The 27,733-nt window shown below is 42.4% G+C and overlaps 4 protein-coding genes across 6 annotated transcripts in view; 2 read left to right on the plus strand and 2 right to left on the minus strand.

Moving 5' to 3' along the window:
• Window positions 1–1,165, minus strand: part of cckbra (cholecystokinin B receptor a) — a 38,328-nt gene extending 37,163 nt beyond the window's left edge. Inside the window, exon 1 of the mRNA XM_037761753.1 lies at window positions 1,024–1,165. Coding sequence (XP_037617681.1) covers window positions 1,024–1,165 — 142 coding nt within the window. The remainder of the gene's footprint in view (window positions 1–1,023) is intronic.
• A 3,338-nt stretch (window positions 1,166–4,503) lies between these two features.
• On the plus strand, window positions 4,504–27,243 carry trim25l (tripartite motif containing 25, like). Of its 3 annotated transcripts, XM_037761674.1 has the most exons (16): window positions 4,504–4,536; window positions 20,004–20,646; window positions 22,242–22,337; window positions 22,655–22,888; window positions 22,969–23,128; window positions 23,210–23,242; window positions 23,325–23,363; window positions 23,439–23,480; window positions 23,557–23,604; window positions 23,691–23,738; window positions 23,840–23,935; window positions 24,217–24,426; window positions 24,540–24,638; window positions 24,781–24,873; window positions 24,960–25,025; window positions 25,809–27,243. In XM_037761674.1, the coding sequence occupies exons 2-16, from the start codon at window positions 20,014–20,016 to the stop codon at window positions 26,381–26,383; spliced, it is 2,472 nt and encodes an 823-aa protein (XP_037617602.1). In that variant the 5' UTR covers window positions 4,504–4,536; window positions 20,004–20,013; the 3' UTR covers window positions 26,384–27,243. The 3 variants fall into 3 exon arrangements, with proteins under 3 accessions (XP_037617602.1, XP_037617601.1, XP_037617600.1); XM_037761673.1 differs by lacking the exon at window positions 4,504–4,536 and having other exon boundaries at window positions 19,209–20,646; window positions 23,843–23,935; XM_037761672.1 differs by lacking the exon at window positions 4,504–4,536 and having other exon boundaries at window positions 19,210–20,646.
• On the plus strand, window positions 10,184–16,445 carry LOC119484010 (carboxypeptidase O-like; the record flags this gene model as incomplete). Its single annotated transcript, XM_037762566.1, has 10 exons — window positions 10,184–10,238; window positions 10,613–10,748; window positions 10,919–10,958; window positions 11,053–11,154; window positions 11,691–11,795; window positions 12,117–12,233; window positions 12,562–12,655; window positions 13,603–13,805; window positions 15,698–15,782; window positions 15,855–16,445. Coding segments are annotated over 10 exons (1,200 nt in total), but the record flags the coding sequence as incomplete, so codon positions are not given.
• Window positions 16,389–18,804, minus strand: nudt15 (nudix (nucleoside diphosphate linked moiety X)-type motif 15). Its single transcript, XM_037761811.1, has 3 exons — window positions 18,373–18,804; window positions 16,783–16,979; window positions 16,389–16,700 (listed from the first exon to the last, which is right to left on the minus strand). Exons 1-3 carry the CDS (start codon window positions 18,519–18,521, stop codon window positions 16,573–16,575), a joined length of 474 nt encoding a protein of 157 aa, XP_037617739.1. The 5' UTR covers window positions 18,522–18,804; the 3' UTR covers window positions 16,389–16,572.
• Window positions 27,244–27,733: the final 490 nt, after the last annotated feature.

The raw sequence follows: 27,733 nt of genomic DNA on the forward strand, positions 1-27,733 counted from the left end.
AGTATAAATGTTTTATTTCCACCTATTTTAAAATGGTGTGTTTGAATATGTCTGCATACTGGGGTCCCTAGACAGTCTTTGAATTACATAAATTGGGTATCACTGTAAAGCTGAGACTCTTGTGGATCCAATGAGCCCAACTGTATTCATGTGTGATGATGTTAGTCCCCATAGGAGACATTTCATGGTATTGTATTTGAAACTTCTCTGTATAAAATGACCTGTGGTGACCTCTAGGATAATCACAGCCTCATGAAACTTCAAAGCCACAAACTAGAGACCTAGAGCATTCAGATGATGGATGGCTTTTCTAGGTAGACTGACAATAAGGGAGCAGTTTACACAACAGAAGCGCTCACCATCCAATCGCCGAAAAATGCAATTCTTGCAGAAAAATCTCCAAACGTCAACATCACTTTTTTCTATGGTGTTCCTCAACGTCTTGATGTCTTAATGTGGAATTGATTCATAAAAATGTATTGCTTATTAATGACTATAACAACAGCAAATTAATCTCCAGGTTCCCAGCTTTCAGATGATGTACACCACTTCTATGTGACATCTAGTGTTGACTATTTATCCACCGCTTAGGTACGTTTTTAAGCAGGTGATCCGTAACAGGTGGCAGTTTTTAATTAGAAGCAAACAACCTGATCAAGATGAAATATAAGCATCTTTAGGCTTTTATTTTGGAGGGAATATTCACTGTCAGATTGTTAAATTTAGCTCCAAATGTGTGTGACAAAATGATATCAATGCAAAAAATCCTGCAACAACTTATAAGACATAATAGAGCATGAAGATGATTAATATGTAATTCTTATTAATGACTACAACAACAATTAATCTCCAGGTTTCCAGCTTTCAGATGATGTACACCACTTCTATGTGACATCTACTGCTGACTATTTAACATCCCTTTAGAAAAAAAAAGAGGGCAACACCTCAGCTCGGATGATTCATGAGGCAGCTTTGGTGCAGCTCCAGAAGAAGAGAGAGGAAAAACCAGAGTAAAAGCCTCACCTTTGACTCCTCTGCCCGGTCTTGGGGGGACGGATCCATTCTTGCAGCTCATATTATAGTCGCTCACTTCCAGGCTGAGGTTGCCCATCACCTCCAGGCAGCTCGCCTCCAGTGCGCTCCCGTTGCCCGGCTGCAGAGCCATCCTCTCCGGGCTGTTTGACGCACTGGAGAGACGCACTGCTAGTGAATCAACTTGTCGCCTTTTTCTTCATTCAACAGCCGGAGAGGGGGCGGTTGTGAAACTTGGAGAAAACCAAGAATGTTAAACTCTTAACACGGTGTGATAACGGGGAGAATAGCCAGACCAGAGAGGAGTTGGTCTTTGGAGAGGAGAGGAGCGCAGAGCAGAGTGCACAGACCCGGACTGTGGAGGAATGAAGCTGCTGCTAAGGCAACTGAGGAGCAATCTCTGTCTCTCTCTTTCACTCCCTCCCTCTCCCTCTCCCTCTCCTTCTCTCTCTCTCTCTCTCTCCTCCTCTCTCCATTCAGCTCACGACTGTCACTGTACAATTCAACCAAAGCAGTACAAAAATAGGCGTCCTATCTATAGCTGGGGTGACTCCAGGTTCACCTCCCTAAAATTAGATTTAATTGCAAATTTTTGAAGTGACAGTGGAGGTAAAACACATGGTGGATATGTGTTAAAACTAGGGCTGTCAATTGATTCAAATATTTAATTTTGGTTAATCGCATGATTGTCCGTAGTTAATCACGATTAATCGCACATTTATGTGTTCGAAATGTACCTTAAAGGGACTGTTTGTAAGAATCAGAAATGCTTGTTAACGGCGACACCTGTGGCCGTTAAGTCAACGAAAGTCAGCGTCCTGTTGCTCGCGCTTGTGCTCGCTCTAAATAGACATGAACAAGCATCGCTCAAAACAGTGAGGCGACACATGTCAGCTAAAACTACAATATCACTCTATATTTCACCTGCTTGGCAGTAATGTTAGCTGACCAGACGAAGGTCTCTCCATGAATCAATGCTGATACTAGTGTTGGCTTTTGATAACGTTTCTCTCTGCAGAGCCCCGTCACTTCACAAGACATGGAAAACCTCTGTTGGTCTGGAGGAGCTGCAGCATTTATTTCTGCACAAACGTCCACTGTACATTCACTAGATATTCTCAGAGCTACGAAGTCTTCTGCAGTGTGTAATGTACGTGCATGCACGTGAGGTGGAGCGAGACAGCGAGAACGCATGCGGTGTGTGAGTGAAGGCAGGCAGGCAGAGGAGCAGAGACTCCGGCCACACGCGAGCACGCATGGGAAACCGACCCGGTAGATTAATACGTGTTAAAAAGTTACAAACAGTCCCTTTAAGGGATCGATTAGAATATTTAATCACAATTAATCGCACATTTATCTGTTCAAAATGTACCTTAAAGGGAGATTTGTCAAATATTTAATACTCTTATCAACATGGGAGTGTGCAAATATGCTGCTTAATGCAAATATATGTATATATTTATTATTGTAAATCAATTAACAACACAAAACAATGACAGATATTGTCCATAAACCCTCACAGGTACTGCATTTAGCATAAAAAATATGCTCAAATCATATCATGGCAAACTGCAGCCCAACAGGCAACAACAGCTATCAGTGTGTCAGTGTGCTGACTTGACTATGACTTGCCCCAAACTGCATGTGATTATTAAATCAAATGATTAATTAAAGTTCAAGGTAACTATGCATGTAATAGTGTCCGATCCCCGAGAGCCTTCCTGTTCTTCTTCTTGTTTTCATAGATTAATTGATTGTGCTGCTGAGATATACATCAAGGGTGAGTGAGCGTGGAAATACATTTGTCATGGGTGGGCGCTGAGGTCAAGAGAGACAGGGATGTAATTGCAAAGTCTATACCACTTAAAGGACCAGTGTGTAGCATTTAGGGAGATCTATTGGAAGAAATAGAATATTAATATGTTTGTTTTCTTTAGTGTATAATCACCTGAAAATAAGAATCGTTGTGTTTTTGTTACTTTAGAATGAGCCGTTTATATCTACATAGGGAGCGGGTCCTCTTTACGGAGTCCATAATGTTGCTCCTTCATGTTTCTACAGTAGCCTAGAAAGGACAAACTAAACCCTGGCTCTAAAGAGAGACATTTGCATGTTTGCATCGGCCACCGTAGTTCTCCTACCTACAGTGTAATATGCAACCTCACCGCTAGATGTCGCCATATCCTACACACTGCACCTTTAAGTCTCTTAAGTCCTCTTTTGGCGAGGAAAAACTGTCATGGCCATTTTCAAAGGGGTCCCTTGACCTCTGACCTCCAGATATGTGAATGAAAATGGGTTCTCTGGGTACCCACGAGTCTCCCCTTTACAGACCACTTTATGATAATCACATGCAGTTTGGGGCAAGTCATAGTCAAGTCAGCACACTGACACACTGACAGCTGTTGTTGCCTGTTGGGCTGCAGTTTGTGATGATTTGAACATATTTTTTATGCTAAATGCAGTACCTGTGAGGGTTTCTGGACAATATCTGTCATTGTTTTGTGTTGTTAATTGATTTCCAATAATAAATATATACATACATTTGCATAAAGCAGCATATTTGCCCACTCCCATGTTGATAAGAGTATTAAATACTTGATAAATCTCCCTTTAAGGTACATTTTGGACAGATAAAAAATGATTAAATATCACCCAGGGCCCCATAAAAGCTTAAACCAGCCCTGCCTGAAAGGCCGTCTTAATCGTTCTCAGGTCCCTCAATTAAAGCATCAGTGTCACCAGTTTTGTTAGAAGTAATCTTTCAATAAATTACTTTAATTTCATGTCCCATTTCGGCGGATCGATAACGGAACAATCTCTTTCTCTCTCCAGGAATGGACGCTGTTGATTTCTCTGCTCGAGTGAACAACCTCCAGGTCGTGCAGGATGTCAGGAAGGATCATCAGTTGGATAAAGAGCCGCAATTCTGCAGCGTTTAAAGGCAAGTACCGGATACCTTTTTTTCCCCCCTAAATTGCCCGGTGATTTAAAGCAGAGGATGGGTGCCATGGTTACTAGTAGTTTTTTGGCACAGGAATAGATATTGGACATCCGGTTGTTGAAAGAACTTTCACTCTTTTCTTGTTTACACTTTGACTGTTATAAATGATGTGTTTTAAACTGGAGAGTGTGTTGGATGTTTTTCTGCAGCTTGTGCAACAACTGTAAGATTTTCCATTTGGCCGACCCCGCAGGAGTACGGCGAGGGGTTCTGGGACTCCTGATGTGCAGCGTGATGGCTTTGTTTATGGGGAACGATCTCGGAGCGCCTCCGGATTTAGTCCGCGCGTTACCACTTGAGAAATGATACCGCCGCTTTGAAAAATGTCCGTAGGCTGCGGGGGAGTCTTTTTTGCACTGTGGGGGAGGAAGGGCTTCACTATTTGTGTTTGCGATTTGCTTGACGGTTGCTGTCAGTCCCGCTGATGGTTTAACAAGTGATGCAGCCGCTGTTGTTGCTGCTTTTATACGCCGCTTTGTGTGGGCGGTGTGTGTGTGTGTGTGGTGTTCCAGCTTGGCCAACATGTGCTGGTGTTTCTTCCACGTTTTTTTAAGATAACAGCTTATTAAAGGAATGCCAAAAGTCGCTCCCTTCTGCTTCCTCTCAAACCGACGATGCTTTTTGGCAAGTTTTGGCAGCGGCTCCACATTGATTTTCACTGTGTCCTCACGCAGGTCATGACCAGTATGTCTGATGAGATGAGGAACTGTTCACCCGCTGATACTCCAGGGTGGCAGAACATCCTGTAGAGGCATTTTGTTGGTGTTGGTGTTGTTTTATTTTAGTGGAACTGCAGCAAAAGCAGCTCAGGTGAAGCACTAAAGCTACCGATTTGCGTAAAAGCTGCTAATTTTAAGGGCAAACAAGTGCCTCAGGACAGCTCAGTCAATAACGGTGAACAAACACTCATCTTTCCTGAAGCTAGAAACAGGAGAACTTTAACTTGACTTCTCAAAATGATTGTTTGCTTCATCGGCAGGTGCACGATTGTGTTGTTTGAACCGCTTTAGGACATGGATCGTAAGAAAAAGTCAATAATTAATTGTAATATCGAATTGCAATACTTAAAAATCGCTATCCAATCGCACCCAAGTATCGTGCTAGTATTGAATCAGGAGATAAGCCCTAATAATAATATACATGAACTTTTAAAATGAGAGGAATTGTCCTTAGTGGAGGAACATTGCCTTATAATATCACTCGAAAGACACAAGTCAACCCGATCTCACGGGACGGTGTATAAATAGCACAACATTAGGACATTTCGTGTGTCATTTGTTCGCCACGCAACAAAACTACGGTAACGTCCGCAGTTAGGTTTAAGCAACAAATCCTCTTATAGTTAGGTTTAGGAAAAACGTCATGGTTGGTTAAAATAAGTACGTAAACTAAGTGAAATACGTACGGAAACAACGTAACATAAGCATGGAAAAGATGCCACAAACGTCACTAAAAACATGACAAACATCACTATAACATAACGTACAAAACACTAATCTCGAACAACCGGCCTACCAATCAAATGTGGTATTTCTCTGGTTAAAAAACTGTCTGATACCCGTCTAAAATTTTAAAAATTATTTTTTTTATTAATGTTAGTAGCAAGAAAATATTCCAGAGTCATTAAAGGGTTTCAGAGGCTCCCTTACAAAGAATTTAATTTCACTAGATAATTATTTAATATAATCCCGTGCAGTTCCTGTAGGCATTATAATGACCTCTGTAATCACGTGATTATCATCTCCTCATGTTGCAGACAGACAGGTAGATGTTGACTAGTAAAAGATCAAGGGGAACTTTTCCATATGATAAAAACACTACCGTACACGTCCATGGCCTCAGGTGTGTGTATTTATCCTTGACATGACAACACTTCTTTGTTCACACAAGGACGTTCTCCTAATCCTAATACCTTCACATCCAAGTTTGAGCCTAACTCCACCCAAAAAGGGGCTGGAGGATGTTAACTTTCTTTTTTAAATTAAAATTTCATGAGGTAGATTAATCCCAAACAGTCGATTCTATCTCGGCATTGGAGGATTGCAAGGTTTAGGGCTGATTTAAAATACTAGATTGCGTGTTGAGCCATTTTGAACCTGTGAAATTATTAAATATATTTGGTAAGAAATGTCAATATTAACACCAGCATTGATGCGTTTCATCAAAGTACAGTCATACCATTTAGTTTACGGCTCTTCGGCTGTAAACGAACTACACCACAGCATGAGTATGAACACAACGAGGCTGTAAGGGCGGACAAGTTGGCGTTTAATAGTCTCATTTTGTCACTTTTTTAAGACACATAAAGGCTTCAATGGGGTATTTATTGAAGCATTTTATATCGTAGAACAAGACGTTAGAATCTCTTCAGCTTGTGTTAACCACAGACCTTATTTCAGGCATCTAACTAAAAATCTATTGACTTCCAGACGAGGGAACCGGAAGTGCTAAAACGCTCATTTCCAGGTTTTAGGGCTCATCCCTGTAGAAACCCTGTAAAAGCCACCGACCCATAAGAACCCACAGGAATGTATGCGCCAAAAAGTTTGTCCGTCCAGATGTTTAGACAGCTTTTCCTCACCAAATGCACTCTCCAAGTCAACTGCACCTCATAAAACAACGAGTCCAACGCCGATATAAACTGCTTGAGTGACCGTAAAATGTTCCCTAAACCAAACTTTAAGATGCTATCAGCGAGGCTTAAACAGACAAGCTTGTGTCTGAGTGCAGCGGAGCGGCCTGGCCCCCTCTCATCCAAAAGCATTAGTGCTTTCATCCATCATTATGAAGAAACAGCCCGTGATGTGCGCTTTGATTCTCTGTCTGCGACACGAACACATCGTCGGTTTGTGCACACAACGCTGAAACCGAGACAGGTCTTGTCTCTATATCTTATGAGCGGCTTATGAATAGACAAGATGCACATGTCAGCAAAGGAGTGGGAACAAAGACTTGAGTTGCTGAGGCGTAGTTAACATGCAAGCGTTTTACTGTCAGGCTATAGAACAGACTGAGGCAGATAGAGCTCTGAATAAAAGGAAAGGCTGCACTCCTACACTAATTAATCTCAAAGGGCTAACTCGGATTAAAAAGCACGGTGCGGATGTTGGTGAGGATTTGCCAAGAATAACAAGTTACATAAGTTATTAGTTGACAACTTGCTTTTTATTAAGAGATTGTGCACTTCTGAAGTTAAGATGATGATTTCCTCCCATTAGGAACTGTCATTGTATAATGGGTGTACAGGTGTTTGCAAGCACTGACTATCTTATGCTACAGATTTGATCTAAACTCAGCATTGTGCTGACATCTGCTGGTCAGATATTACATGAACGAGCCCTACAAACCACCATGTCTGTCTACAAAGAAAGCAGACCTTTCTATAGTGGCAGCATATTTAATTTTACATCTAAACAATTGCATGATTGTCCATAGTTAATCACCATTAATCGCAACTTAAAGGGAGATTTGTCAATTATTTAAAGGTTCCATATTGTAAAAAGTGCGATTTTCATGTCTTTTTATATTATAAAACAGGTTTAAGTGCTTTATAAATACTGTTAAACTATCAAAACGATCAATATACGGAGAAACACACACAGTCCGTATTCAGAAATTGTGCGTTTGAAACAAGCCGTTAGGATTTCTGTCCATTTGTGATGTCACAAATATACAATATTTAGACCATTACACGGTTTTAAACGAAAACATTCTAAATGTGTCCCAGTTTATTTCCTGGTTGCAGTGTATGTGAATAACATCAGCTGACAGGAAGTAAACATGGACCCAAACTGTTGCCTAGCAACGCAATTCCGTTGCAAATCAGTTGAAATACACTAAAACGGAGCGTTTCAGACAGAGGGTAAATACAGGTATATTCAGGCAGACAGTATGAGGAAAGTAAAGGGCTTTTTTTAACATTAAATCATGTAAAATGTTCTAGTAGAAACACAAAATACAAGTATGAACCTGAAAATGAGCACGATATGGGACCTTTAATAGGTCAGAGGTCAAGGGACACCCTTGAAAATGGCCATGGCAGTTTTTCCTCGCCAAAATTTAGCGCAAGTTTGGAGCGTTATTTAACCTCCTTTGCAACAAGCTAGTAAGACATGGTTGGTACCAATGGATTCTTTAGGTTCTCTAGTTTCATATGATACCGGTATCTTCACTATAACTTTAAAATTTAGCCGACTACCATCTCCGAAAGACTGAATAGCGACTGTTGGATTTTTAAGAAGTTTATTAAAAAGGTGTTAATGAGTTAAAGAAATTAGTGGCTTTAAAGCAAATTAACTTCGACAGCTCTAATTTAAACTTGTCCGAGTTAAAGTCCCTTCCATTGAGAGCCTATTACGTCAGTTCATTTGGATCAATTTTCCCAACAGAACTTCAATGTGGAAAAACTTTTAATGCATGACAATAAATCACACGCTCAGACTCCAACTACCTCAGCACATTGTGTTACTAAAGTATACTGCAATGCAGCAATGCAAACACACGTAGAGAGAAAAGAATACTCTCAAAATGCTGCAAAATATTGAGTGTTACAGCAGAGCAAGTTGTGGTTTAATGTTATATTCTTATTTTTATTCTTAATAAACCAAACGCAGGATCTGAAGACCACAATGAGGACTCCTCAGCAGCGCACTGCGGGGATACCATTAGAGCTTGTTATTCTAAAAATGAAAAACTAGATTCGATTGAGCCTATAATGTCCTGCAGTCCACCTGAGCACAGATGATGTTCACCAGCTGCATTTCAGCCTAACTGATGAATAAAACATGGTTTTTGCCTCTGGTGTATTATCATGATTAAATTCTAATGTGTTTTAAATGCCAAAAAAGACTATTGTTGTATCACGGTTGCTGATATGTCAAAGCATGCCAACTGATAGGGAGGTTATGGATAGTGAGATCCTTTACAGATAATGATCTTATATAACAACTCTACCAAATGATAAGCTTCATATAATAGAACAAGCAATAACAGAGGATTCAGGTAATTAATAATTACCTGAATGAAAGGATGTTATTTGACCAGAAACTATAAACAGTTACCCCCCAAGGTTAAGCCATGATTTTCAAAATAAAAATCACGTTTAGCGTACAATAACCTTTAAAGGTTTTACGCAACAAAACTACGAAGAGTCTACAGTCATGCTAGGCTGCACTAAATGATGTTAACATGCTGGCATGCATACAGTGACAATGCTAACATGTTGATGTTTAGCAGGTAATGATTACCATTTAGTATAGTGCAGGGGTCAGCAACCTTTACTATCAAAAGAGCCATTTTAGGCAAAAAAATAAATAAAAAAAATCTGTCTTGAGCCGCAAAACATTTGATCATTGTGATGAAGGTAACACAGTTTATAGTCTAAGTATAGAGTATATAAGTCTAATGCAGTGAGGGCCAAAGAGCAAATGTACTACGGAGTATTAGGGCCACGTTGAGGGAAAAAACATCTGAGATTTACAGAAAAAAGTCGTAATATTACGAGAAAAAGGTCGTAATATTACAAAAAAAAAATCATAACTTAACGGAGAAAAAAATCGTAATATTACGAGGAAAAAGTCATAACTTTACGAGAAAAAAATTAAATAACACGTAAAATTACTACCGTACAATATTATGACTTTATTCTCATAATACTACGACTTTTTTTTCTCGTAAACATATGACTTTATTCTCAAAATCTCAGATTTTATTTTTTAAAACTTTCACCTCCAAACTGAAAACCAATACCATTAATTAAAATTTTACTAAAAATGTCCAAATCAAATAATCAAAAATAGCCTTTTATTGACAGGTTGTCCCCCAAAATGTTCCTTTTGTTAAACAGAATAAATAACATGTGCAACACCTGCATTTACGACAGAGCTCTGTGTGGACCTTTGCTCTTTTTCATTAGTGCAGCCTCATTATTTTTTCTTTTCATGTCCTTGACTTAATGTACCTTATCTAATCTTCTCCCTCTTGTATTCATATTATAAAAACATATTCTCCTGTGTGGCTGGACACAATGCTGTTACTCTCAGACTAGGATGTGGGTTACATAGGAAACCATATGAATTACACATATCATGTCATGTCACGAGGAAGGGTTTCAACAGACTCGACTAAATATCATTTGCACTCTGTCATTTGTTGACCACAAACGGCGCTGATTTCACAGCCGTTCACTGCTCCGCTTATACATGTAAGTATGTTTAATCTTAAAAAGTTAGCAGTTGAGAAACAAAAAAAGTCACACTTAAAAAGGTAGCTAACAGCAGCCAAGAGAGAAGCAGCTTACACAGCAATTTAGTGCAACCGAATGTGGCTCCAGTCTGTTTTTATGGCTGTGTTTTTATCAATTTTCAAAACAATCTGACCCTGGTGACTATATAACAATGACTAACTGCAATTAAAGATATAAAAAAATCATCACCAACCTATTTTAAAGGATATAAAGTCAGGGATCTCAGCTGAGATGAATCATTAACCAACACAATGATAGCGTGCGTGTGTGCTGCCGGTGGTCTACGACGGAGACAAAGGTGTATCTTTATCTGATGGATATCTTCTATAAAGGCTCGTACCGTCCTGAAGTCAGTGTCGCCGACACTTGCAAACGAGGAGTTTGCTTTCACAAAGTGAGAATGCTTAACTCTGTGGGACTGAGCCTTGTGGTGCTGCTTTCAGCGGTGGGAGCAGCCGCGGTGGAGAGGTGAGTTTCATTCAGGAAATAACACACTGGCGGCTACAACGAGGCTGAGGGGACGCCACTGTGGCAGCATTTTTATTTAAGACGTTTTTGTACAAGTACAACATAATATTATTGAGGTTCACAAAACCACTGCTTCTCATGTGTTGCATGTATTTTGACATATGCAACAGAGCGGAGTATGACTACTACAAATACCATCCCATGCCGGAGGTAAGAAGGCCTGATCGCTGCTCTCACACACTTTAATTTGACTTTCACCACACACACATATCATGATGTGTAATGTGTGTATTCCACTCAACAGATCACCAACTGGATGGCTCAGGTTGCGAAGGATAACCCCGATGTTGTGACCGTGTTGGAATACGGACTGACCTATGAGAAGAGGACTATTAGCTTGCTCAAGGTCAAATAAGCTTTGTAATTTATTAATTTCAGATCAGAAATGATTAAATCCCAGAAGGAAACGGGAGTGTATTAATCCCAAACTGCATGTGATTATCATAAAGTGGGCATGTCTGTAAAGGGGAGACTCGTTGGCACCCAAAGAACCCATTTACATTCACATATCTGGAGGTCAGAGGTCATGACAGTTTTTCCTCGCCAAAATTTAGCATAAGTTTGGAGCGTTATTTAACCTCCTTGTCGACAAGCTAGTATGACATGATTGATACCAATGGATTCCTTAAGTTTTCTAGTTTTATATGATGCGTTAATGCATTATAATCGCGTTAACTTTGATAGCCCTATTATTTATATTGTAATAAATACCGTTATTTATGAAAACAAAAATCTGAATTTTGTCTTAAAACCATTGTAATGTCTGAGATGTGTTGCGGTTTACAGGGCTCGGGTTCTGGGGGGTTGAACCCTTACCCTAGAGCCGGCCCTGTTTGTGTTATATATCAACCTAATAAGAAGCTGTATGAATTCCTCTTCCAGATCGGCGTAAATACAGGAGCGAAAAAGAAAGCTATCTGGATGGACTGTGGTATTCACGCCAGGGAATGGATCGCCCCGGCCTTCTGCCAGTACTTTGTCAGACAGGTAAGAGACACGCGATTAAAAAACACCACTTATTATTTAAAGGTGCTATTGATAACATTCAGCCACTAGATGTCGCATTCTCCCTCCCACGCTCCTTTGCATTCACTTTACAACAAGTGGTTGCCAGTTCGTTGCACAACCTGCATATTATGAATCTTTCGTGGTAGAGTAAAAGTAATTTTGCAACATGTAAAGATACCTGTAAAGAGAGAATATTATTTACTTTCCAAACCGTTTTTATTTAGCTTTGTTGAGGGGGTAACATCATGTCTAGAGTTGATGACTACATATCCTCCAATATATCAATCTGACCCATTTCAGATCCTGCATGCGTACAAAACCGACCCAAAAATGCAACAGATGATGAAGAACATGGACTTCTACGTGACCCCTGTGCTCAACATGGACGGCTACATCCACTCCTGGAAGGACAACACAGTCAGTGCTTGTGTTTGATGGGTTTTTATCAAATTACTTTTTTCTAGGGTCTCTGAGTCTCGAGCCACAGACGAGCAGGATATTAGAGAATGACGGTTACGTTACAACGAGCTGCAATTCAATCAGTGGATAAATTGATTTCTGGTGCTCAACATGACCCAAGTACAAAATCACCTCATTTTCAAAATACGATGAATGGAAAAATTATATCAAACAGCAATCCATGGCAGCATTAAAGTATGTACAAGTGGTCATTTAATTTCTTAATAACTTGATAGAACGAGCAGAACCAGCTGATTTAACTGACTGAACTGATTTTGACCCGTAGACTCGACTGTGGAGGAAGAACAGGTCACCAGGACCTTCAGGCTGCGACTGCTACGGCACCGATCTCAACCGCAACTTTGACGCCACCTGGGGCAGTGAGTCTTGTTGTGCTTCTCCATCTCTGTAATTATACAGCCTGTTGCTTTGATAAGAAGCAAGTGCACAAAGAAAACTGCTTTTTTCTGAAGCTGTCTCATCAGGAGCTAATAGAAATGCTCACACTTGGCACCTTTAAAGGGGTACAAAAGAGCAGTCTGAAGCGCCGGAAACGCTGGATCCTACAATTCCCACAATGCAACTCAGTACTACAAGTCATTCTACCCTCCCTGCCTAGTAAATAGCTACATCTTTCAAACTCCACACCCTAGATTGTAATGGTCCGCGTCCACAGCCTCCGTGCTTTCCACGCCCCCCATTCATTGTCTATGAAAGCAGCCGCGCAATGCATTCTGGTAGCGTGGAGTCGCGATTCGGGAGACTAGGCGTCACGACGCTCGCTCCTCATTTACATAAAGTTGAGGGCTCGTCTACTTTATGCAAATCACGGGCGTCCGACGCAACTCGCCGCCTCTCGAAACTCCCGAGAATCTTTTAAAAGACCAGATCCACTCCTTCCGTTCTTACCTTTCACAATAAAAGCCCTAGACATATAATATGCACAGGCGAGTGTTTTGCAATTTTATGACGTGTATTTGTAACGCCCCCGGTGTGTAAAGTGCCCCTTTAATTTTTCTAAGCTGCTACATTTCCACTGTGCATTGCATTGTGGGCCAACAGTATCTACCATCAAGTGAATTCAGTATGTAAACTGACATCTTTGACTTAAAGCTGACACGTTGAACGATAGCCAGTTGTACTGTATGTCTGTTGTATTGAATTTTAACACCTCTTACAACACATTTTATTGGACTCAATGTCCCATGATGCTCTTTCACAGGCCAAGAGTGGCCAAAATGTGTTAATGCAACTTCAAACATAAATGTTTTGCGTACATTTATATTGAAGTTGTCAGATTATTCCATCTCTTTGGCTGCTTTCACAGCGATCGGGGTATCATTTAACTGCTGCTCACAAATCTACTGCGGGAGCAAACCTGCGTCCGAGCCCGAGGCCCAGGCCGTAGCTAATTTGGTAGGAAGCCGGAAGGAGGACTACCTGTGTTTCCTCACCATCCACTCCTACGGCCAGCTGCTCCTGGTTCCCTATGGAAACCCCAACTACACCGCCTCCAACTACAATGAGCTGGTATTTACATCCACACACGTTTCTGAACACAACACAACAACACAACAAGTCAGGATAAAAGTGTATGTGCATCTTTATAGCCTGATTAGCACTGCATGCTTCTACATCAATAAGGAGAGTACTCTGCATATTGCCATAGAAACGGGGCTTATGCAGATCACAAAAAGATCTTTTACAAACACCTCGGTACTCACGTTAACATGAATCTTTGGATTGTGTGTTGGATATACAGAATATTTGAAATGCATTACGACTTCACATAGTGTATACAGACCACATACGACGTATGACGGATGCCATTAACACACTCCGAGAGCGGTCAGCCCTCATCTGCCAAGACAGAACAGAGCAGGAGGAAGCTGTGAAGCATTGATAGTGGAAAAAGAACGGCTGGCTGCTGATAGGAGGGAGGCTGAAGCAGGTAATAACCCACTGGAGCCACAATCCAGAGAGAATTATGCAAAGCAGGATTATGTCTGTTCGTCTCTCCGGCTTCAGTATGACTCTAGCGGAGGGAAGCCACTCAAACTACAGCATGTTCCTCTGGCTTGGCAAGACGCAGAGTCACATCTCATGGATGATGTGACGAGGTTTCTTTTCAATTATGAACCTCAAATGAATGAACCTGGAGCTGGAGTGGTTTATGAACACTCTCAAATTGATGCAAGGACAGCCTGTCGGGTGTTCTATATGTTTATGTTTTTAAAACATTACTATCGGCTGCACTGGTAGACTCGGGTGCAGCAAAAGTGCCCTTTTGGATGCCGCTATGGTAGATAAAACATGATAAAGTGCCCTCTAGGGTGCCCGTCCAGTAGAAAAAATGTGATGAAGTGCCATCTAGGGTGCCCTTCTAGTGGAGAAAACGTGATAAAGTGCCCTCTCGGGTGCCCTTCTAGTGGAGAAAACGTGATAAAGTGCCCTCTCGGGTGCCCTTCTAGGGGAGAAAACATGATGAAGTGCCATCTAGGGTGCCCTTCCAGTAGAGAAAACACGATAAAGTGCCCTCTAGGGTGCCCTTCCAGTAGAGAAAACATGATGAAGTGCCACCTAGGGTGCCCTTCCAGTAGAGAAAACACGATAAAGTGCCCTCTAGGGTGCCCTTCCAGTAGAGAAAACACGATAAAGTGCCCTCTAGGGTGCCCTTCCAGTAGAGAAAACATGATGAAGTGCCACCTAGGGTGCCCTTCCAGTAGAGAAAACATGATAAAGTGCCCTCTAGGGTGCCCTTCCAGTAGAGAAAACATGATGAAGTTCCCTCTCGGGTGCCCTTCTAGTGGAGAAAACATGATGAAGTGCCATCTAGGGTGCCCTTCCAGTAGAGAAAACATGATGAAGTGCCCTCTCGGGTGCTCTTCTAGTGGAGAAAACGTGATGAAGTGCCCTCTCGGGTGCCCTTCTAGTGGAGAAAACATGATGAAGTGCCCTCTAGGGTGCCCTTCCAGTAGAGAAAATGTGATGAAGTGCCCTCTAGGGTGCCTTTCCAATGGAGAGAACGTGATGAAGTGCCCTCTAGGGTGCCCTTCTAGTGGAGAAAATGTGATGTAGTGCCCTCTTGGGTGCCCTTCTATTGGAGAAAACGCGATGAAGTGCCCTCTAGGGTGCCCTTCCAGTAGAGAAAACATGATAAAGTGCCCTCCAGGGTGCCCTTAAATTGAAAAACATGATAAAGTGCCCTCTAGGGTGCCCTTCCAGTAGAGAAAACAGGATAAAATGCCCTCTAGGGTTGTCTTCCAGTGGAGAAAACGTGATAAAGTGCCCTCTAGGATGACCTTAAATGGAAAAAACGTGATAAAGTGCCATCTAGGGTGCCCTTCCAGTATGTAGGCACACAGAGTTGGTGTAGATGCTTTCAGTGACTGTATGACAAAAGCTAATGTCTGGTTCCTCAGATGGAGGTGGGTTTGGGTGCCGCAGACGCCATTCGGAGGGTCCACGGGATGAACTACACCGTAGGAACCTCACCGGATGTTTTGTGTAAGTCCACACGTCATCATTTCTAGCCGTGCTTGCAGCGTAAAAACTAAAACGTGTACCCTCTTTCTACAGACGCCAACTCTGGTTCATCCAGAGACTGGGCTCGGATGCAGGGGATCCCCCTCGCGTACACCTTTGAGCTGAGAGACAACGGCACATTCGGCTTCGAGCTTCCCGAGGATCAGATCCAGCCGGCCTGTGAGGAGGCCTACAGCGGAGCCCTGCACATCATCAACTACGCCCACGACAAGACCTTTAACGGTGCCGTGGCGACCACTGCTGCAACGCTGTGGACCGTGCTGTTAGCAGTGGGTGTCACCGGCACCCAGCTCTAGATGACACAACGTTTTAGGATTTTAGGAAAAATAATTTGTTGATAAGTTATAATCAAAAGTCTGGAAATGTATCTGTTGATGAATAACAATGCACCCTTGGTTCAGCTATTATAAAACTGCTGTGAAGTGTCTTTGAATGATCTGAATTGTCTGTTAATAAACTTCCCATGTATATTTTTATATCATTGAATCAATATAAACATTATCTGGCGCCAAAGAGTTATAAAAAGATTATTTTTTTGTGTATTTTAAACACTTGTGAAACCAATTCGCCCATCGAAATTGCATTTTATTTGTTGCTTTCCAATAAATGACAATCTGTACGTCATGAATTGCTTCTACTACATTTGTAAAAAATAGTTTTTAATATTGGCAAAACATTGCAGTATGTACCATAACAGAAAAACATGATGTAATACAAGAGGTATGTCTGTATAAAAGTGTCCCAGGCGGTTTCAAAGCTGAGTTTCAGTGCTCGTTGCTGTGTTCCTGAACGGCTGGAAGCCTTGTTGTCTCAGACCGGCTAGCGGCAAGAAGAGCTCGTCCTCTGGAGGAAACTGGTCCCACCGCGTCCACGTCCAACCTGGAAGAGAGAGAACCGCTCAGGTAGAGGGGGAATATATATATTTTTTTCCATTTAAAAACAGTAGTTCCACTTCACATACCCTCGTTCTTCTCTGGCTCCAGGTTCTCCGGCTCTCCCGGCTGCGTCCTGTCCAGCTGTCCTTGCATGATGATGGTGACGTAGTGGTACTGCTCCTCCAGTCGGATGGAGTTCACCACTGAGGCAAAGCTGACGTTTATCAAGCGCACCCCTGCTTCCTCCAACACCTCTCTGTGAGCACACTCCTCCCACGTCTCCCTTTCAATGACATAGAAACGAGTGTCACATCCACTGGAAGTCCATCACATGCACGTCATATATGTACAGCACATTGAGGAACATATTTAGACTACTGCCCCTCCATTTGAGATCTCTTTAAAGGTCCAATATTGAAATTTTTTCATGTATTTCATGTCTTTTTTTTATTATAAAGCAGGTTTAAGAGCAACATAGATACTGTAAAAGTATCAAAACACTCAATCCACAGAGAAATACACACATAAACTGTGTTTTTTTAAACACGCCATCAGGATTTCTGTCCATTTGTGATGTCACAAATCTACAATATATATAGACCATTTCACAGGCTTCGTCTATGCACTACATACTCAATATGTGTACTATCGTTCAACATACTTTTGTGTGAATATAAACAGTAGTATGCATCTTTTCGGACGCACTGAGCAGTAATCTACGTCGTCACTTACTGAGAGCCTCCTTGCCGGTTGGAGACATGTAACCATGGTAACCCGTGCCAACCTCATGTAACCAAGTCTGAATTCATTTAAAATATATATTAACGCCTAGCAAAGTGAAATCTTATGCTTACAGTTAAATTGAAGCGTTATTGATGTTACAGAGCTGCCCGTCAACATCCGTTATGAACGTTGTCGTCACTACCGCATTGCATTGTGGGATATTTATGCTGCCGTAGTGTCCAGCGTTGCATACTGTAGTATTTCACCGGAAATAGTATGGAATTCGTGGTTTCATACTAAGATTTCGGATATACTAAAATACCTCACATACTGTTTTAGCGTACTAAATAGCACGTTAGTATGGAATTTCGGACGCAACCTTTGTTTTTTAAACAAGCTGTCAGGATTTCTGTCCATTTGTGATGTCACAAATCTAAAATTTTTAGACCATTTCACAGTTTTAAACATTCTAAATGTGTCCCAGTTTATTTCCTTTTGCGGTGTATGTGAATGACATCAGCTGACAAGAAGTAAACATGGACCAAAGCTGTTGCCTAGCAACTTCTGTTGCAATTCCGTTGAAATGCACTAAAACAGAGCGTTTCAGACAGAGGGTGAATACAGGTATATTCAGACAGATATGAGGAAAATAAAGAGTTTTTTTAACATTACAGCATGTAAACATGTTCTAGTAGAAACATATAATACATGCATGAACTTGAAAATGAGCATAATAGGGGACCTTTAAAAAGAAACCACACTGAACCAAACTACATTGGAAATATAGCTAATTTTGTGTTTGTGCTCACTTATTTGGCAAACACTTGTAACAATGCAAATTCAGACCATATATTGATGTTTGCTGAACACTTCGGGATAATTCGGCTCAATTATAACTTTTTATTTCATTGTATTTTCTCTCCTAATGACAGAAAAACTAACTAGCAACCTACCCAAACTCCAGGTGTCCACCAGGCAGCTGGTAGGTCCCTTTGCCCATGAGTGTCCTCCGTTTCCCGAGGAGAACACAGCCTGGATGGGCTGGGTCTGTCACCAGCACTCCAACACCAACTCCTGGACGTTTCACTGCTTTATTTGACATCTTATTAAACTTAAAAACGACTCATAAAGTCAGATAAACAGACCTAACTCCACTGTAGAAGCTAGCTAGCTAGTTGGAAGGTATGAGAGGGTTCCCCATTGAGTACTTCCGGCTTCGCTTTAAAAAAAAATCGTTTGGTAGACAAGGCCTCTCTTGTTGTTTTATCTTCTGTACATTAACTTCTTGTTTGGCTCTGTCAACAATATTATAATCTATAAGTAATAAGTAGCTCATATACCACACTATATCGTCTTAATTGTTCTATTTAGTCAGTTATTTTGATTGGGCTGTGCTATGGGAACTCTCTTGACAGTTAAACACTCTTTGGCTACAGGGTGCTTCAGCAGCATGAATTTATCTGAACTATAACCTCTATAATATGTTATTTCTTTATATAATGGATAATAATTACACTTATTACCAGCTGCAGCTACTAAACATAGGTGTATCTATAATAATAATGTTATATATATATATATATATATATATATGTAATAAGTGTAATTAAATATATGTGTGTATATATATATATATATATATATGTGTGTGTAATTACACTTATTACCAGCTGCAGCTACTAAACATAGGTGTAGCTATAATAATAATTATATATATCTATATATCTATATAGATATATATAGATCTATATAGATATATAGATCTATATATATATATATAGATATATAAAATTATACTTATTACAAGCTGCAGCTGCTAAACATAGATGTAACACTGCCACCTAGTGACAAGTTGTGCTTAGTGTATATTGTAATGATAGACCTACAAAGAATATTATGATGACTGTACTGGAGAAGATCAGTGTAATCACTGCATTTATAGGCCTTTGTTAGAGATTATAGGAGGAAGAAGAGTTTTCTAAATAGTCCTTCAAATCAGGGTTATTATAGTAAACGAAAATAAGCAGTGAAAAATATTTTTTAAACTGAAATTAAATTTAAAAAAAACTATATCCTTTACGAAAAAGTAAACCCAAACTATATTTCCTGTTTAAAAACTAATACAAAATAAAATAAAGATGAATGTAAATTAATTTCTGTTTTAATTAGTAGTTAGAGCTAAAAACTAACTTGAATTATTGGGACACAAGTTTAATTCAACACATTTCAATTGACCATCTATCCCATCATAACTAAAAAGAAAAGAATGAAGACATCTTTTAATCATATTTGCTCCATTTCTACTTACTGCTGCTTTAAGTAAAGGATCTGAATACACCTCTGGTTTAGTGAAATGATAAAATGATCACTTCATCACCTTTACTCTTGTTGCATTTAGCAGTTTTCCACCAACACCCGTTTTCCTCGCTCGACCTGCCTGGCAGCTCTGGCCACGCCTCACCTCACCTCTCCCTGCTCTCACCTGAGACACCAGTTTCCTCCTGTCAGTCCAGGCAAGCCTTACCTCTTTATACACGTCTGCATCTTTCTCTTCCACTGTTCTGCTTCGACATCTCTGAGTAAGCAGTGTCAGGATGAGTGCTAAACTGTGGACAGAGGAGCAGTTTAACTGCCCCGTGTGTCTGGATCTCCCTAATGATCCGGTCACCATCCCCTGTGGGCACAGCTACTGCATGGCCTGCATCAAGGACTACTGGAGCAAGGACGACCCCAAGGGGATCTACAGCTGCCCCCAGTGCCGCCAGACCTTCTGCCCCAAGCCCACCCTGTGCAGGAACACCATGCTGGCCGAGGCCGTGGAGCAGCTCCGCAAAGGGGCCAGCAAATCTGATGTACGTGAGTCCATGAGAAGCGCCCGTGGTGTCACAGCCTCCACTGCATCCAAACCCAAAGCGAAGCTCTCCTCCACGGCGGTGCCTTGCGACATGTGCAAAGGAGAGCAGAAAGCGGCGGTCAAGAGCTGCCTGGTGTGCATGAGCTCATTCTGCGACGCCCACCTGAAGCCCCACAAGACCAAGAAGGCCCTGAAGCAGCATGAGCTCATCTCGCCCACGAGCAACCTGGCCGAGAAGATCTGCACCGAGCACAAGTACCTGCAGGAGTTCTTCTGTCGCCAGTGTCAGATGTTCGTCTGCTGGCTGTGCACCAGCAACCTGCACAAAGGTCACGAGTGTGTGTCCACCAAGGCTGAGCGCCTGGAGAAGCAGGTGAGGATGGATGCTGGACCGGCCTCAGAGACCAGATATGTGATCCAATATCAAATATAAGGGCACTTTATCATGTTTTCTCCACTTGAACGCCACCCTAGAGGGCACTTCATCATGTTATCTCCATTTAAGGGCACCCTAGAGGGCACTTTATCATGTTTTCTCCACTGGAAGGGCACCCTAGAGGGCACTTCATCATGTTATCTCCATTTAAGGGCACCCTAGAGGGCACTTTATCATGTTTTCTCCACTGGAAGGGCACCCTAGAGGGCACTTTATCATGTTTTCTCTATTTAAGGGCACCCTAGAGGGCACTTTATCATGTTTTCTCCACTGTAAGGGCACCCTAGAGGGCACTTGATCATGTTTTCTCCACTGGAACGGCACCCTAGAGGGCACTTCATCATGTTATCTCCATTTAAGGGCACCCTAGAGGGCACTTTATCATGTTTTCTCTATTTAAGGGCACCCTAGAGGGCACTTTATCATGTTTTCTCCACTGTAAGGGCACCCTAGAGGGCACTTTATCATGTTTTCTCCACTGGAAGGGCACCCTAGAGGGCACTTTATCATGTTTTCTCTATTTAAGGGCACCCTAGAGGGCACTATATCATGTTTTCTCCACTGTAAGGGCACCCTAGAGGGCACTTTATCATGTTTTCTCTATTTAAGGGCACCCTAGAGGGCACTTTATCATGTTTTCTCCACTGTAAGGGCACCCTAGAGGGCACTTTATCATGTTTTCTCTATTTAAGGGCACCCTAGAGGGCACTATATCATGTTTTCTCCACTGTAAGGGCACCCTAGAGGGCACTTTATCATGTTTTCTCTATTTAAGGGCACCCTAGAGGGCACTTTATCATGTTTTCTCCACTGTAAGGGCACCCTAGAGGGCACTTTATCATGTTTTCTCCACTGGAAGGGCACCCTAGAGGGCACTTTATCATGTTTTCTCTATTTAAGGGCACCCTAGAGGGCACTATATCATGTTTTCTCCACTGTAAGGGCACCCTAGAGGGCACTTTATCATGTTTTCTCTACTGTAAGGGCACCCTAGGTGGCACTTTATCATGTTTTCTCCACTGTAAGGGCACCCTAGAGGGCACTTTATCATGTTTTCTCTATTTAAGGGCACCCTAGAGGGCACTATATCATGTTTTCTCCACTGTAAGGGCACCCTAGAGGGCACTTTATCATGTTTTCTCCATTTATGGGCACCCAATAGGGCACGTTTTAGTATAAGTGTTACATAAGTAATAATATAAGTAAATAATATAGTGTTTTATATAAGTGTTTGGTTTTTAGTAAGTGGTGTAAAACTGACATTTAAAACAGATAGAAAGTGGGCAGCTGCTTCTAGAATAGGTGACAATCCTCCTGCTAACCGTCCTTTGTGTGTGTGAGGGTGTCATCCTCTCTCCTTTTGTGTCTCATTGTGGCTCCATCCAGGCTGAGGACATTCCTAACTACATTCCTCTCCACGCATTAACGCTCCACCCTCTCATGTCGTCCTCTGTGTCACACTCACTCAGCTGTTTCCTCGTGCTTGTGTGAGATTGCTTTTCAATGTTGTGTCTTTTTGCACCCTCCTGTAGAAAGTGCTGTCGGGGCTGCAGACAGAGAACCAGCAGAGGCTGAAAGACCGAGAGCAGGAGCTGAAAGACATGAAGAAGATGATGGAGGGGATGAAGGTTGGTTGGCTGCACTGATTTAGCAAGTGCACTGTTTCGCAAAAGGAAACTCCCCTTAACCCTGCAGTAGTTATTTCAGATAGGGGTCAGTTTTCTAGCATTTACGGGCACCCTAGAGGGCACTTTATCACGTTTTCTCTACTATAAGGGCACCCTAGAGGCCACTTTATCATGTTTTCTCCACTAGAAGGGCACCCTAAAGGGCACTTTATCATGTTTTCTCCACTAGAGGGGCACCCTAGAGGGCACTTTATCATGTTTTCTCCACTGGAAGGTATGTGTATATTGGCATACTGAGACCACTTTGTCTCTCCCAGCGTTCTGCAGACCAGACGCAAGACGACACGGAGCAGGTGCTGCAGGAGTTGCAGCGCTCTGTGGAGCGTCTGCAGGAGCTGCTGGAGGAGCTGCTGGATCAGGCCAGACTAGAGAAGATGGGCCACGCTCAGGAGGTCACCGACAACCTGGAGGCCGAGGTCAAGGAGCTGAGGAAGAGGGATACGGAGATGAAGGACCTGGCCCGCTGCGAGGACCACATCCACTACCTGCAGGTGGGCTGGACAGAAGAAGAAGGTGGTGGTGGAGGGTTAGACTCAGCTTCCCCATAACTAACCACCATATTGTCCTTCAGACATGCGAGTCCTTGTGCAGCCCCCTGGAGTCGGGTGACCTTCCCACTGTGGTGGTCAACCCAGAAGCTTCCTTTGAGCCTGCACGAGAATCCATCCTAGACCTCAGGGATCGAGTCGAGGAGCTGTGCAACCAGGAGCTGAGCAAGATCACCAAACAAGGTCTGTCACAAGATCCTCCTATCTTGTTTTATTATTCTGTTTTCATGTCTTATCTTCATCTAATCGTCTGTTCTCTTCCAGTCAACGACACGACTCTGTTCACATTGAAAGATTGTAAGTGCCAAACATTTTTCTTTTCAACATAAATGTAACTAAAGTGGTAGTTGTGTTGCTAACTTCCTCTCATCTTATCCAGCCAGCCGGGGTGCAGGACAGAAAGGAGGGCTTTTAAAATGTGAGTATAGATTTTTTAATTTGGATATATAAGAAAGTCAGTATTTCAAAAAACTAATTTCTCATTTTTCTACAGTGTTTGGTCTGGGTTCTCGCAATACAAACAACCGTTCACCAGGTATGTCCAGTGTTTTCATCTACATCTTTTCACTTTGTCATCTTTTATATAATGTGATTTCTGTCATGTCTCGCAGCTAATACGCCCTCGGTGGGAGCGCGGAGTACAGACAGACGAGGACCTGGTAATGAACTCTGACATGTGACAATATCAAAAGTAATTCATCCATGCAGCCCGTCTTAAACGTCATATTCACATTTTATTATTCAGGTATAGGCGTCAGGGGTCAAGACGTGAGGAGTAGAGACACGCCAAGAGGTGAGGCTGTTGAAGAAAACTTCTAAATGAACCTGCAGTGTGAGTCACTACTCTGGATGGAGCAGTCAAAATGTGTTTTAAAATATGTTTCTTCTTTGCAGCAGACAGAAGTAACACAAGCTCACCAAGACCACGGGAGCGGGAGCGGGACCAGGAGAGGGACCGGGACAGACAGAGGAAAGAGGAAAGAGAGTCAGGTAGGTTCACTCTGTTTACCGGCGGGTTGGTCACACCGGCTTTGATTTAAAAACAAAGACTTCCTGATGATAATGTGGCTGTTACTTCCTACTGCAAGAAATGTTGGTAACACTCTCTATGACGCCTATGTCTGTAAGGCATTGTAAACATACTTATAATCTGCTTCTAGCACTGTATGATTATATAATATATATATATATATATACTTAGTAAGCTGTTATCAACTGACAATGATCGTAACCCCAAACTTGATCTAACATCCCACATGTCCTCCAAACAGTGAGGGAGACCAATCTGAGGCCGAGTCCCAGAGCCAGTCCCAACCCCAGCCGCAGAGAGTCTCAGTCTCCTTGGAGCAGGTCCAGTCAGATCCAGGCCGTCCCTGCTGCGGTACCAAGCCCGACTCGGAGCCCAGCCACTCTGGCTCCAGCCCCAGTCCCAGCCCCAGCTCCAGCTCCAGCTCCAGCTCCAGCTCAAGCATCACCCGGAGGTACAATACCAACCTTTTCACTAAAGCAAAAACACCTGTATAGTTGAGCTTTGACAGTAAATGCTCACACCAGAGTGTTACACATCTTGTTTTCCATCTCCTTTTCCTTTCAGGGTCAGGTTTCAGTCGGATGTCGTCGATCAGCAGCCTCTTCCGCTCCCATCGGCGCGGCACCACCGCGGCTACCCCGATTGCCGAGACTAATAACCCATGTAAGATCACACTCCGACTCATATACTCTAATTAAATAGATTGAAGAGTATCAAACAAGCTTAATCTAGTAATTTGTTCAGACAACACAAAGTAAGACAACAGCCTTTATATAAATGAATATCCTTCTTTTGGCTCCTCCAGTCCTTTCACCTGAATATGGACAAGTTAACCCCGGCCTCTTCTTGGACTTGCCCACCACCGGCACCATGAATCACACTCCTGCTTTCCCTGCACGTGAGTAACTTTATCTGAATCAACACATGCATCGTAACTCTTTGTGCTTCTCTGTGCATGAAGTGATGTATCGTTTGCTTTCCCAGTGAGAGAAATCAACCTTGACAGCATCCAGGCACCGGAACCGAGGACCAGAGAGGAGTTCCTGCAGTGTGAGTCTCCATGTTTCACTACAGTTCAGATGCTGCAGGGGTTGAAAAAGATAAAAACATATCACTTCCTTTATAACAATCGTTAAAAGGTCAATATTTGATAAAAATAAGTCCCAACTCAAAGTCCAATTAGCAGCTTTTTCAAGCACTTTCAATCACATCACATGGTCTTCATCAGCAAGCGATTTTGCTCAGTTGCCATGGAGATGATCTGTTAACATGCAAGCTCAGTATCTGTTACGGTTTCACAGTACTTCTCGTCTGTGTTGGCATAAAAGTTAAGCATTAAAATTCATTTTTGACCTTGGAAATTGTAGTTTGACAAAACAAACCCAACTCAAGGTCCTCTTACTAGTTTTTTTCTGGGGCTTTCAACTGTATCTCATGGTCTTCATCACCTTATAAACCAGCACGGTTGAGAAGTTCTTTTTTCTGTATGTAGACATGGCAATCACAAATATGACACAACAACAGTATCACATCTAGCAGTTATAATAATTAGCTGGAGTAGTTAATTATAATATATAATATATAATTATAAAAATATGACCGATAAGGAGATGGTGTAGCAGGTAAAAGTATTAATAGCAATAATAGGAAAAATAGGTAAAAACAAAACTTAAAAGAGGGACGGACTAAATTGTTTAAACAAGGAGAAAAATTAATATAAATAAATCAATAAATAAAATATAAGAAACTCAAAAACACAACAAATCATTTGACAATCCAGGTGAAGAATTAATTTTCCAGAATATGTGAATAACTGTCCATTAAACCCTCTAGACGCGGTGAGCTTGATCCTTGACCCCAACACGGCCCACCGCCGGCTGGCCCTCTCCGAAGGCAACACCAAGGCCACGCTGCAGGCGGCGGGGCAGCCCTACCCCGACACTCCCCAGCGCTTCGACGGCTGGACCCAGGTGATGTGCGACAGCCCGCTGTACGCCCAGCGCTGCTACTGGGAGGCGGAGTGGCGAGGCCGGGGCTCCTCTATGGGCGTCGTCTACGGGGCGCTGACCAGGAAGGGAGCGGACGCCCGCTCGGGGCTCGGCTACAACGCCCAGTCCTGGACCCTGGAGCTGTCGGACACCTGCTGCTCGGCCATGCACGACAACGAGAAGAAGGACATACCGGTCACCTACTCCCCCCGCCTGGGCATCTACCTGGACCTGTCCATCGGGATGCTGGCGTTCTACAGCGTGGCGGAGAGCATGACACACCTACACACCTTCCGCGCCAACTTCACCCAGCCGCTTTACGCCGCCTTCGGGGTGGGCAGCGGGGTCGGGGTGGGTCTGGACTTCGCCCTCGGCCAGTTCAGCTCCAGCTCTGACAGCATCAAGATCTGTCCAATGTGAGCACGCCGGCTGCTACCGGCACGCCATCAGAACAACAAGTTTGACTTTCTGCACAAGTTCTTCCACCAAGTATGAGTAATAACAAACCAGAGGGTGAGTCAGTGGCTTTGTTTCCATTGCTTTATTTTAAAAAAGAGGCAACTGAATAATAGCCATGAGTAGTTTACAGAGGATCATGATCTTAGAGGGAAGAAGTGACAGGACGTTTTTTATTTTAGCCAAAGAAAGACACAAACCGGAACCTCCTGTTTTACTGGAAAACAGTGGATATGACAACAAATCTAAAAGATATGAACAGTCTGGGTGTGCCTTCTTTCCTCTTCTCTCCACTCCTACAAACACACGAAACATTAAACAAGTTTCTTTTAGTTAAATATGTTATATAACTAATGCATCACACTTGAAAAATAAAACGTTTGGCTTAATTTGGATTCCTTTCTGTAGGCCTCTACATGTGGAAAGCAAAAAAAAAAATACTGCTACATATATTAAAATAAGTTAGCCGACATGGTTACAACAGGTATGCTGAATTCTTAATATGTTAGAATCTGTATACGTCAGATAGTGGTGTCACTAAAACATAAAAAGTGCAGTAGCTGAGTGGGAAGTCTGGTTGGATTGATGGATGTTAGGGACAACAGGGGGTCAAGCACAAAGCTCTATGATATTATAGAATATAAAGTAGTAATTAGGATGAACTTTCATATGCTTTCCTACAGAAATACTCCCACCTGCTGGCCAGTGTGTGAACCGCATATGTGAGACCAATTTTAAACAAACGTGATATACAACTAAAACGATGTGTTAACAGACTAAGGCCTGAGATAAGGAACAATCAAATTTATCTTTTTTAAAGGCCCGCAAAGGCCGTGGTGAAATGTTTTCAACCGAGCAGTGATCCTCGAATTAACGTCCAAATCCCACTGAGTGCAACTAATATATACAAACATGGCTTCACAGGAGCATAAATCATGTGCTGGCTTCTACTTAAGGCCTCATACCATTAAAAACACACTAAATACAAGGACCGTTTCTCTTCTTTTTTTTGCCTGGCGTCTGATGTGGTTTCGACCTCGGATTCATCCTGGCCCCACCGGTCTGCCGACAGGTGCATGCTGGGGCCTGTAGGCGACGGTCGTGTCTAGAATGGAAGTGACAAGTTCCGAAAATGTGCGAAAACTCTCGGGAGACTCGCTGCCTGACGACCTATCCTAACCTTGACCGTTCAATGTCAATGCCTAACCTTGACCATTCCAGGTCAATACCTAACCTTGACCATTTGAGGTCAATGCCTAACCTTGACCATTCCAGGTCAATACCTAACCTTGACCATTTGAGGTCAATGCCCAA

This window comes from Sebastes umbrosus, chromosome 24 (assembly GCF_015220745.1).
Source record: "Sebastes umbrosus isolate fSebUmb1 chromosome 24, fSebUmb1.pri, whole genome shotgun sequence".
Lineage (NCBI taxonomy): Eukaryota > Metazoa > Chordata > Actinopteri > Perciformes > Sebastidae > Sebastes > Sebastes umbrosus.

Bases quoted from the DNA above. Each gene is read 5' to 3' on its own strand.
- nudt15 (XM_037761811.1), bottom strand. From the start codon at position 18,521: ATGTCAAATAAAGCAGTGAAACGTCCAGGAGTTGGTGTTGGAGTGCTG. The intron at 16,980-18,372 runs GTAGGTTGCTAG...TGTCATTGAAAG, and splicing joins GGTGGACACCTGGAGTTTGG to GGAGACGTGGGAGGAGTGTG. The intron at 16,701-16,782 runs GTATGTGAAGTG...TCTCTCTTCCAG, and splicing joins GGAGCCAGAGAAGAACGAGG to GTTGGACGTGGACGCGGTGG.
- trim25l (XM_037761674.1), top strand. From the start codon at position 20,014: ATGAGTGCTAAACTGTGGACAGAGGAGCAGTTTAACTGCCCCGTGTGT. The intron at 23,739-23,839 runs GTGAGGCTGTTG...TCTTCTTTGCAG, and splicing joins GAGTAGAGACACGCCAAGAG to CAGACAGAAGTAACACAAGC. The intron at 24,874-24,959 runs GTGAGTAACTTT...TTGCTTTCCCAG, and splicing joins CACTCCTGCTTTCCCTGCAC to TGAGAGAAATCAACCTTGAC.